The 11,929-nt window shown below is 56.1% G+C and overlaps 1 protein-coding gene across 1 annotated transcript in view; it reads left to right on the top strand.

Annotated features, from left to right (window-relative positions):
- Positions 1–782: 782 nt before the first annotated feature.
- RYR2 (ryanodine receptor 2) overlaps positions 783–11,929 on the top strand; it is a 558,936-nt gene continuing 547,789 nt past the window's right edge. Inside the window, exon 1 of the mRNA XM_054584705.1 lies at positions 783–851. Within this exon, the coding sequence (XP_054440680.1) occupies positions 804–851 (48 nt within the window). The 5' untranslated portion in view covers positions 783–803. The remainder of the gene's footprint in view (positions 852–11,929) is intronic.

Raw genomic sequence — 11,929 nt, 5'->3', positions numbered from 1 at the left:
AGTCGGCCGCGCCCCGCAGTGCCGGGCACGGGCCCTCCCGAGGTGTGTGCTGAGTGATTTGTTGGCGGTCCGTGCACCATGCTCGCTGTGCGGTTAATCTCTGAAAACATGCCCCCCAAGAACCTAGATGCTGAAGCATTATTACGTGGACAGGGAGTAGAGGCAATGCAAGTGTAAAAATCTGTGTTAGGTAACCTTAACTTGGAGATTAGCCGCTCCGTGCACCAGATGAAAGACTGTCGCGTGGACCCCGCCCTGTTGTGACAGTTCCTGTCGCAACCCCTTCAGGAAGACAGACACCGAGCTCGGGCGGGGTCTGAGGGCCCAGGGGCAGGTGCATGGCCTGGGCTCCACAGGCGCAGGTAGAGCTGCGCGCGCCAGTGCGTCCCGGCCCGATACCCGGAGCTGCCAGTACGCGGCGCTGGGGCTCGGGCGACGGGGAGCGGCTGCGGATCACCTGCCACCAAGGGGCCGGCTCTCCCGCCGCCCCCGCTCCGCCCCCGCGCGCCAACCCGCCTCCGGCCCAGCGCACTCTCCGACTGGGGAGGCAGCCGAGCATTCGCCGCTGCGGGAGCGCCGGGTGCGGATCCCCGCGTCCCCCTCCGTGCAGCGAAGGGAGGCCCCGCCCGCCGCCGCCGCCGCCGCTGCCGCCGCCGCCTCCGCCTCCGTGGTGCAGCGGGGCCGCCCGCGCTCCGCACCCGGCGCCCGGTCCCTCCACCCGGCTGTGGGCAGCGGCGGCCGCAGCGGCAGCAGGAGCATCAGCCGGGGCAGTGCGAGGGGCGCCGGGCCAGCAGGCGGGAGCCATGGCCGATGCGGGCGAGGGCGAGGACGAGATCCAGTTCTTGCGGACTGTAAGCGCACCGCGCGTATCTCCCGGGAAGAACGACGGGCAGCCCCAGGGGGGACTGGATGGGGGCCTACGTTGGGGGCGCAGGCGGGGGAGAGGCCTTCCCGTCGGTGCAGGTGTGCGTGCTGAGCGAGAGAGGCAGCCTGCGTGTCCGCGCGTGTGGACAGCGAGGCACCGAGCGCGGCGGGCGGGGGCGCACGGGCTCGGTCTCGGGCACCGAGGACGGCGTCGCGGAGCAGCCACGCCGGGGAGCCGGAGGGATCTGGTCTGGGTGGACCGGTCGGCGAACTGGGACCTTACGCGCAGCCGGGGGACTGGCGAGCCGTGCGGCCGTGGGCGCGGGGCCAGAGGTCTTGGGCTGTCGGGCTGGCCCCGCGCTCTCGCACAGTCGGGATTCGCCCTCTTGGCGCAGCGAGCGCCGCGACCGCCGGGAAGGGTGCAGGACGTTGCCCGAGGTTTCCCCCAGTACAGGAGCTGCAAGGGGACAGGGTCGCCTGCGCGGTCACCGCGGTCCCAAGCTGGACCGTGGTGCTGTGACCGCTGTGCTCTTAACTGCTTGCGGAACGTGCAGGGGCCGGGAAGCCTGTGTCTGCGGAGGCGGGGGCCTCGCGGACGTGTCGTTTCCTAAATACTGCTTTCCGATGCCGAGCGCAGCAGTGTGTGCGCGCGTGTGTGTGCGCGTGTGTGTGTGTGTGTCTGTGCGCGCGCGCGCGCGCGCGCACAAGGGCAGGGGGCTGCCCGGAATTTTCACATCGGTAGCAGCCGGGAAAGGTGGGCTCAGCGCTAGGACCGTGTTTCCTCAGTAAGTGCCTCTTGGCACCGCTCCGTCCTCGCCGCTCCGGCTCGCTGCAGAGTCTCCCCTGGCAGGCGGAGGCGCTGCTCGCCTCAGCGGGGACCCACAGCCTCTCCCTCGGTGCAGAGAATAACCTAGTTAGCATTTGCTCAGCCTTTCCCTCCGCTCCGTCCTCCTCTCTGAAGGTTTTTTCCCCGACAGGGCTCTCCCAAGCCCTTCCAGGACCGCATCTTTTGCTGCCACTTCTTTCCTTCACGGAGAAAAAGATGTCAACTCCCAGTTCCAGTCACCTTCACAATCGCAGGAAGTCATAGAGATATTTAGATTTTTGAAACATTAGCTGTAAGGTAACTTTTAGGTGTGAAAATAGTCTTGATGGATTTGGGTGCTAAGCAACTGAAAACAGCACATTTGTCCAAGAACATTGTAAGCAACTGTGTTTTCCTCTTCTTCTTCTTTTTTATTTGGCACTCATTTTTGCATTAAGCGGGGAAAAGCCTTTGGAAAGGTTTTGGAATCCAGAGTACACATCAGAAGGCCAACGATTTGACCTCATGGCTGTGTGTTACACACTGTTACATATGCGTTTGGAAGCAGTGCTGGCCCAAGACTTAGCTGGAAAGACCCTGTTCGCTAAAATGTTGTCGGGGGGAGGATTTTAAGCCTACTAGTAATACATTTTATTTAGTGGAAAACTGTAAGGTTTTTATGAAATATTAAAAGACACGTGAAAAGATGTTTCTTAAAACTATGAAGTCTTTTGTTCAAATGGCAAAATATTTAGTTACTGTATAATTTTTAAAATCATTTCCCCCAAGCTCCATAGGGTCAAAGTTAGCTAGAATATTTGGGAGGCCCCACGCACTCAAGGGCTTCCTGCAGCCTTCAATGTTCAGCCAAGCTCGGGGAGGTGGTGTTATCAGAATACTTAATGGGCACCGAGGTCACGCGCTGCTGAAGGGGTCTGCACATATAAAGCAATGCCGAGTCTGTGCGCCCAGACAGCTGCCTGTCAGCCACACCGACACCTCCGATAAGTGGGTGCCGGTGGAGATCTGGCAGCCCCGGGCTGGGGCTGTTCTTTTAATAAAGCGCGGTAGGTGGTTGTGCTGATGATAAATGACCTTGAGCAAGGCAGCGCAGGGGAGGAGGGGATTTTTTTGGGTGTAGCATCCACATCTAAAAGGAAAACAGGCCTTTCCTCTACATTTTACGCTTTTAATATGGAAATTCTCAAACCCTCTTCCAGGCTCTCTGCCCTGCCCTGCTCCCTCTAGCCGCATTCCCTCCATCGGAGAGTGTTAGTGGTTCAGAAATGTGCACGGACTAGTGAGGGAGAGAAGGTAGTTCCTACAGGAAATTCTCTCTTTTTTCTGGGGCATTTGTTCCTCTGTTGCATGCAGTCTGGTCTGTATGAGTTCTTTCCTTTCTTTTATTTTTAAGCAGATTGTCCAGGGAGTATCAACAATGTGTACATTAGATAAAATAGCTATAGATTATGGATGAAGCTATGGCACTTAAAAAAAGAAAATCCAACAGTTAATCATTGAGGGACAGTAACTGTGGACAGACATTTCCTGTGTTCTGATTAGAGTGTCTTCAGTGTGATCTTGGATTTTACTCGGGCACTGCAGCTCACGGGGGCATTTTGGCCCATGATCATTGTTATTTTTTAAAATTCCAAAATAGAGATTTATTTATTACGATTTATTTAGTTTATGCAGAAATATCACCCGTTGTTTCTCACTAGGTTTTTAACACACATCAGTTCTTTGGGGGTCACTCCATTCACCCCAACACTTTAAAAAACACAGCTCATTTTAGTGCCAGGAAGATGGTGAAGGCAGTGAGGCCGGTTCCCGGGTCTCCCTGGGAGGGAATGCACATGGTAGGTGGTTTCTTAGGTTGGACAAGCTCCCCCTGAAGAAAATAATTATGCAGAAGAAGGCAAATTCAGTCATCTCTGATCAGTTATTTGTGCCTGACAGCCTTGAAATAAAGCCCCCTTGGTCAGGGCCACCAAAGGCCTGCTGGTTCCTTTCAGCTGTGAAAGCTGCGGGGGGTGGGGAGGGGGAGGCGCGAGGAGATGCAGGGGCCCGCGTTTCCAGGTCCGGCTGTGCAGCCACAGGCCAGCGCTCACCAGTTTGCGTTTGTTTTGTTTTCTGTTTATCCCACAGTGGGGTCCTGTGTAATTTCAAATCAAACTCCTTGTGGTCCTTAAAATGCCTGGGACATCATTGGTCCAGGCTCTTAGGACACACACTTTCACAGTGAGGTGCATGACAGGGCTCCCCCAGAGTTACACTCTGCGTAGGGGAACAAGTCAAAGAACCCTAGGCCCTGATTTATTAGCAACATTAATTGACTTTCACCACACTGACAGGAAGGTACAGTAGGTCTGTGCTGTTGTGAAGCTCAAAAGTGATTCTGAAGTAGGATTGCTATTTATTGCTCCATTAGGATAGATCCCAAAAACGACTTTTAGAAAACCAGGGCTGGCCCCCGCAGACCCGGCCAGACTCTGGGCCGCTGTGGGGAGCGCGGGCCCGGGCGGCCGCCGGCTCGTTCCCGGTGATTCGGGTTTGTCTGCTGTTGCGAGCGGCTGCTTGCGCGCAGGCGGTGGGCGGCCGGGGTGCCCGCCGCTGGGCGCCCTACGCCGTGCGCTTGGGCTGGCGTTCGTCTTGGTGTACAGCTCGTAGGTGACGTCAGCGGTGGCCATGCGGTGACCAGCACAGGCAGACCTCACCAGGCACTCCCCCTCCTCAGGTCCTGGCCCGTGGGGCACACGTCCAGGAGGTCGGGCTCCCAGGGTGCCGCGCACAGCGCCGCCTGGAGGATCTGCAGGCCCGGCCCTGGGGCCTCTCCCCAGCCAGCTCCGAGGCCTTGGTGGTCTTGACACAGATGAGGCTGGGCGATTCTTGCCCCACTTCCCACACAGATGCTCTGGAGAAAGACTAGATGAAACGCAAGCCTCTTTTCAGCCACATCAGCGCCGATATGGCCCCTATTTTGGGCGACTCTGCTCCGTACGGTTCATCCTCCGCCTCCAGGGTGTTCCGCAGGGCCTAGAACTGGGCGGGGTCGGCGTCAGACTCAGCTTTGATTGTTGTAAGGTTGCCAGGTATGTCCGCCTTGATGGGCGCAAACACTGGGGCCCCCAGGCAGTGGAAGAAGGGCAGCAGGTGGGACGCCACCGTGAGGAAGGGCCAGGCCTCCATCAGCTTGTCCGTGGGCAGTGGCTTCAGCAGGTGCTCGGCCAGCCGCGCAGTGTCGGACCTGAGGCCTGTGATGATGCCGGATGGGTGCCACAGGAGTCCACGCCCCACCCCCAACCGCCATTAGCGCTGGGGCCGGCACTGCCGCCTGCCGCAGACTCTGGGGACGCCAGCGTCCCATGAGCATTGTTAATGGCTGTGCGCATGAGTTCCGTGCATTGCTGTGAATTGTTTCTTTGTGAAGGGGAGTTTTGTCTGTGTTTAGCCCGTGCGCCATCTCTTTTCCAGTATGTGGTCTGAGTTGGCTGATACTCTGACGTGGTTATGCAGAAGAATGCTCATCTTGGAGTCCACGGCCCCCTTAGCGGGCGGCGCGCACTCTGCTGTGTTTATCTTTGAGGGAAATGGAGAGCAAGCTCGCTACACTCTGGATGTGCCGGGACACTTAGAAGAATGCCATCGTGAAATATGCCCTCAGCTCATAATGGGTTTGTTTACTGTCACATCCAAACACACCCATGATTTGGAAGCAATGTAGCAATGGACTGTGATGTGCTGTTTAAAAACATGGATATTTTTAGTTACACGCCTCCTTTTCCCCCAAGCAACCTTAATGAAGTGTATAGAAGGAATTCCTTGACTTTAAGAAAAGCATGATGTAAAGTGACCTTGGTCGAGGGCTGGTTTTCCCGAGTGCGGGGCCTTTCCTTCGCTTGTGTAGGCGCAGTTGAGTCACTCTCTGGGCTTGCCGATCTGTAGTTGGTATTTATGTGCAGATTGAGATGTAAAACAGTCTTGGCTGCAGAGTCCATCCTGCTCCCGAGGGAATGCTGTTTAGCTTTCCTCTGCAGGATTAGCTGTCTGACAGCACATTCTTCTCAGTGCTTATGCATCTTGCTCGATGGTGATAGGAAGCATCTTAGAAAGTGTTCAGCAATTAATAGCAGCAGTCAAAAGTGCAGAGGCCGAAGCACAGGCCTGGATAGATGGGGCCGGAGCACTCATCCCCGGTGGTGAAGGCACAGGATGGCTCATCGTACAGGGTCAGTGCTCAGCGGTGCAGAACCGAGACGGCAGCTCAGATCCCTGACCAGTGTCCTTCCCCGGGGGGTGGGGAGCGGCTGTGTTATCAGCGGCTCTGGCATGTTTCAGGTTTTCAGCAAACAGGATGTGGGAATGTCACAGAGGACAAGCGACAGCTCTGCGTGAGCAGTGGGAATGTGCCCTTCGCTCCCTTGACAATGGAGCGCAAGGAGCTCGAGATAGGTAGGCCCTGTGGCATTTTTTCAAGGGACTGATGGGAAGCCCACCTACACTTATGTCATCAGACCTTTTTTTTTTTTTAACCTGGAAATTGGCGTGTTCATAGTGGCTGGAAAGGCAGGATCTAAAAAAACACGTGGACACCGATTTACTCGGCATTCCCTCGTCCTCGTCCTTTGGCTGCATCTAAGTGTTTTCACCAGGGCCGTGGTGCCCGGAAAGCAAGGGCGACTGCTGGGCCGCGGGGCCTGTGCAGGCAGCTGGGGGCCGCAGGAGGCAGGGCGGCCGCCTTGCGGGCCTCCGGCCCCGCGCGGGCTCCATTACCGAATGATTCGAAGAGCACTGGCGGGACCCCTTCGGGCGGCATGGCCCGAAGCGGTGTCACAGCGGCATCCCATCGGGAGGGGCGGCCGCTGTCGTCGTGACTGCGAAGGAAGGGTTCAGAAGCTGGCACGGAGCAGTGAGCGGTGAGGGGGAAGCACACGTGGAAACGCGAGGATGTCAGGGCAGGAGGAGACCTCGGAACAGGCCCCCAGCCCAGCCCTGGTGCCCTCCCCGTCATTTTGCCGATTGGGAAGCCAAGGCTCCACGCGCTGCAAGGACCGGGTGCTGCGCTGTATCAGAGCGCCCCCGCCTGGCGGGCTCTAACGGCAAACGTGCATTTCTCACCCTTCTGAAAATTGGGTGGTGGCGGGGGTGCGGGGCGGCGGGGGGGGGGGGGGGGGCGGAGGCGGGGTCTCAGATCCAGGTGCCGGCAGGGCCCGCGTGGGACGACGGCCTCCTCCTGGTTTGCGGGTGGCAGCCTTGGTGTGCCCGCACAGGGCTGGGAGAAATCACCATTTTGTGTTTCAACACGGAAGGGCGCTGATCCCATTCATGGGGGTCCTACCCTCATGACTTAATCACCTCTAAGTGACACTGCCCCCATTGGCAGTTAGGGTTTCCACATATGACTTTTGGGGGTGCAGCAATATAGAGTAATCAGAGTATGTGGAAATCTCTGAAGGTCTGTCAGTAAAGTGCTTTACAGCTCACTGTTCTTTCTCCCTCACGGGGTGGATTCGAGCCCACTTGTCTCGTTTGACCTCATCTTCACCTTCACAGGGCGCACTGGCCACATCCACCCTCATGTCCTTCAGCCCCTGGTGAGGAGACTTCTTTCCGCCCTCCCAGAGTGGCAGTCCCTCGTGTGTCCTGGATCCCGGGACAGGAGCCTGGCTTGGTCCGCGCCTCCTCGGCCCGCCTCTCCCTTGTCCCTTCCGGTGGACCTGGGAGTGTGCTGATGTCTCCCGTCTTCAAATTCCTTTGGTGCCTCATTCAGCTGCCTCCTGCTCCAGGTGTGGTTTCTACCCATGGCCCCCCAGCCCCCCACCTCTCTTTGAAATCCTTATGTAGCTTCCCTTTCCTGTTAAAGCCGCTGTAGTGGGGTGACCAGGAACCTCCTCCTCCGAACCTGAGTGCTCTTCTCCACCCTTCTCCTTTAGATCCTCAAACTCCACTAACCTCGCCCCGCTCTGTGAAGTTCCTCTCTTTGGCTTTGGAGACACAGTGCAGTCTGAGTTATTTTTGTACATTTCTGATCACGCTTATTTGGGGTTCTTTTTACTCCATCCACTCCAAGTCTGGGCTGTCCCCAAACATCCTGTCCTATTTCCTGTTCTGCCTCTGCTGCCTTCGTGAGCTTATTCGGGCCGTGGAGTCTGGGATCTGCGGAGTACGAGAGTGTGAAACGCCTCGCAGCGACTTCCTGGAGCTCTCAGCGCCAGAGATGGCGAGGACTTCCCCAAAGCTCTTCCTTTCTGGAGAAGAACCACTGTAGATCTGGCAGCCTGACCCCTCATTTCCAGCCCCCCACGGCCTCCGTGGGACCTGCTCCCGCCTCTGGACACGCTGCCCTGAGCTCACGTGGCCCTCGCTCACAGAGGCTCTGTGGCCAGGGGCTCTGGCTCAGCAGCCCCAGCGCGATCGTGAACTGTAGAAGTTTTGAGCCTGTGACCAGCACCCACCAGCACGCAGCTTTCTGGAGTCAAGAAACATTTTAAATTTCCATTATAACATAAAGGTGCTGTTGGCCGTCTCCAAGGGGTTTTGAAGATCATGTGACAGAATTTATGTGAAAGGCCCACCTCAGTGCCTGACCTGTGGTTGGTGCTCAGAGACTAGTTTGGCTCTGTTGCCCCCTGGGTCTCATGGGCCGTCACCTTCTGCCCTGTTCTCCTTGGCGCGCTAGCCCAGGTGTGATCTCTGTCCTCCCCCTTCCCCCACCTTGGGTTCTGCTGCTGCTGTCATCCTCCTAAAACCCCGTGTTCACGCCACCGTGCCTCAGTTCCCGCGTCCTGTCACATCAGCGTTACTCTGTGACTTGGCTCCTGACCGTCCACCGTCTGGGGTTTGATATCCGACCCGAGCCCCGTCCTGCACGGAGGTTCGGACCCCTCCTGGGGTCTCGGTTTCCTGTCCTCCGACTGCGTCTTGAACTGCCCAGTATCCACACGTCATCACTCACTTGTGGTCCCGACTTTGGTCCCTCACTCCCGATGGAGGCTGGGACCGTGTCAGGAGCATTAGTTTCCCATGATACTCAGCACAGTGTTGACTACAGGTCAGGCTCGAGAGCAGTCTCATGGCTAATGGAAGGCAGGCCGGAGAGTCGTCCCTCTGTCCTCCCCCCGGCAGCTGTGAAGGTCACTTGATGGTGTTCAAATGGAGAAAGAAGGAGTCTGATGAGGGAAGCGGGGGCAGGAGAGTGGAAGTGAGGTCCCTCCTGGAGGCAGACGAGGAGGTGGGGTCCGACTTTGAGAGGAGGCAGAGGCGGCATGTGGGGGCCCAGTCCGGGGGTAGCAGCGGCTCCTGGGCCGTGGGGAGGACACCCTCTCAGGCTTCGGAGGGGACTTGAGGACAGACGTCAGTCACAGTCACCCAGGCAAGAGAGTGGAGGAGGGAGAGGCAGTCTGTGAAGGATTAAGTGAGTCGGAGTGTTGGGGCTCCAGTCAGAACTGGCATTTCTGCCGAGACGTGGACCTGTGGCCACGAGGCCCGGGCCACACGGGGGCTGCTGTGGCACATGTTTATCCTCTCTCCTCCGCCTTTGTTGTCCATGGGAAGAAGGCTGGGATGGGGACTTGCCCAGAGGTGGCCGTGACTTGGGGGTGGCAGGTCCTGTGAAAACTCTTTCGGCAAAGGTGAGGTAGGGGCTTTTCTCTCGGAGCTTGTTCATGTGTGCAGAGCCCCCGGGTCAGCCAGACCCAGACCGTTTCGAAGAACGAGGGCAATGACTCCTTGACCTTGGAGTGAGTCAGGCCCAGGAACTGAACTTGCAGTGGCCTTGTCCGTGGTCCTGCCCGTGGCCTTAGCGTTGAGGTGCCTCTCCAGACTTTGCCATCACTTGGGCTGATGAAGACGTGCCCACATTGCTGGAGTTTCTGAAAACATGACAGTTGAACTCCAAGCCCAGAGGGAAGGCATGTTTCCCGGTTCTGGGGGCCAATCAAAGTTCCGTAGTGAGGTTTCTGCAAAGATGCAGAAATATGAAGCTCTCCTTGTCATGCCTGTGGTGTGCCCAGAGGAGCAGGACTGCCTGTGGGCTCATGAGCAGAGCACAGCACGCCTCCACGCCGAGGGCCGGAGCGGGCAGGGCTGCCAACACCTCTGCTCTGTGGGACCGCCCTGGCTGCCTGTGCACAGCTACCTACTGCCGTTCTGTGGTGGTCAGTATTCACCAGTTTACCTGAAAAAAACCTCTGCTCCAGCTGGGAGCCAGGCCACGGGTGTGGAGCAGCAGAAAGTGCTGGAGGAGCTCAGAGGCTGGCGGGCCCTTGCTGGACCAGAGGAGGGTTGAGGCAGGAGGTGCCCGGTAGGCACGGTGCGTACACACTTGCCCTTGGGCACACAGTTTTCAGTGTGCAGGGGAAATGTACGTGGTGGTCCAGCAAGGTACACAGTTCACATCCCCATCACCGTGGCAGGAAGAGCAACTCTATGTTCCATCATGCTAATACCTTTTTTTTCTGAGAGAGAGAGAGAGAGAGAGAGAGAGAGAGAGAGAGAGAGAGAGATTTGTTTTTTACTTATTGATGCATTCATTGGTTGATTATTATTTGTGCCCTGACTGGGGATTGAACCCACAACCTTGGTGCATCAGGATGACATTCCAACCACCTGAGCTACTGGGGCCAGGGCTAACACTTCTTTTTTTTTCCTTTACTTAAAAAGTTTGTGATTTAAAAACCTTTTTGCTTATTTTTTCTGCTGCTGATGGAAATTTTAGTTGTTTTATTTCTGTCCAAATTTATAATCTGACTCACAGTATTCACATAAACCCATGAATTTTACTCATATTTAATACATAACCAGAGATACAAAGTGAAAGATATTTTGAGAGGCCAGGGGAAAAAAAAATAAAACCAGAAAAGGAAAAGGATGAATTACAGGAAAAATCAAATCCTTAGTGTTGAGTAAGTTGGGACACTGTTAAAATAGGTACTACATGTCACACTGAGTTTATAGCTGTTAAAAGCTGTGCTCAACCTTGGCTGGGAAGCTCAGCTGGTGAGAGAGTCGTCCCGATGCGCCACGGTTGTGGGATTTATTCTGGTCAGGGCACATGCAAGAATCAGCCAACGAACGCATAAATGAGTGGAACAACGAATTGATGTCGGTCTGTCTCTCTTTCTGTCCCCATCTCCTGCTTCTTCCTTTCCCTCTAAAATCAATAAATAAAAGTGAAAAAAAAAAAAAAAGCTTTGCCCACTTATTTTCCACAATGGGTTTCTGGTTATCAGAATAAAAGGAATTATGATTTAACTTCTTTTAGATTTCACTGGAGTTTGTGTTTACTTCACATTCAAATAAATTTTCATGATGAAATTTTGGACACACACACAAAAGAACTCTTGTACCCCATATTTATTTATGCATTTTTTACCAAGTTTTGACCCTACAGTGAAGTTGTATGAGAATAGTTGCTGGGTAGCAGGGGACTCCTGGTTTCTGTGGCCGCCGCCAGGCCTTGGGGATTTGGTTTGGTTTTGCACAGAGTAGGTGCCAGTGTCCAGTGGTGGGCAGGCTGGGAGGGATCCGTTTCGGGATGGCCAGGCCAGAGGCACAGCTGAACCAGGGAACTGGTGTCCACGTGGCCTTCCAGGTTGTCTGGGGCAGGCGCGGGCGCCTCCGAGCAGCCCCGGAGCTGCCAGAAGCCCTCCTCCTGCCCGAGGTATGAGGGCCGCCCTGAGGGGCGACCTTCCCTCCGGAGGCTCGGCCCAGAGCTGTGTCACGCAGTTATGGGCCACCTGTTGGTGACTTTAGTTCCTGTAGGTTCACTTACATGTGCTGAGCAGTAGGTCTGCGCTACGTCTTTCACGTGCACTTGCTCATGGGATCCTCACAAAGCCCCTCAGAGGTGGGTGCTGAGAGGTCCCGTCCTGGCCCCAACGTTTGTAGGCGCAGCCAGTGGGGCTGTGGCTTCAGACCCAGCTGGGTGGCTCTGGAGGACAGACAGGTCCCTAGAGACCAACGTATTTTAAAGCAGGAGGAAAACTGGGAGCCACGCCTCTCCATGTGGGAACACAGCTGGCCAAGTCGCATGACGCTCAGAGCCTCTGCCGCAGGGCGTCTGCCGCGGGGCAGGCCCTCAGGACCTGAGTCTGTGAGACCGTATTTTAGACGATAAACACGGAATAGGGCAGTTGTGTGCGAAGTTTGCTAGGTTATCTTAATTCAGGATGCCCAAACTGGGTACCTTTTTTTTCACCAGGGATCAAACCTCCAAACTTTTCATGCACAGGATGACGCTCCAACCAACCAAGCCACCAG

This window comes from Pteronotus mesoamericanus, unplaced genomic scaffold, assembly GCF_021234165.1.
Source record: "Pteronotus mesoamericanus isolate MK-2021 breed Mesoamerican mustached bat unplaced genomic scaffold, CSHL_Meso_final contig_120, whole genome shotgun sequence".
Taxonomy (NCBI): domain Eukaryota; kingdom Metazoa; phylum Chordata; class Mammalia; order Chiroptera; family Mormoopidae; genus Pteronotus; species Pteronotus mesoamericanus.
This window is presented reverse-complemented; position numbering and strand designations above follow the sequence as displayed.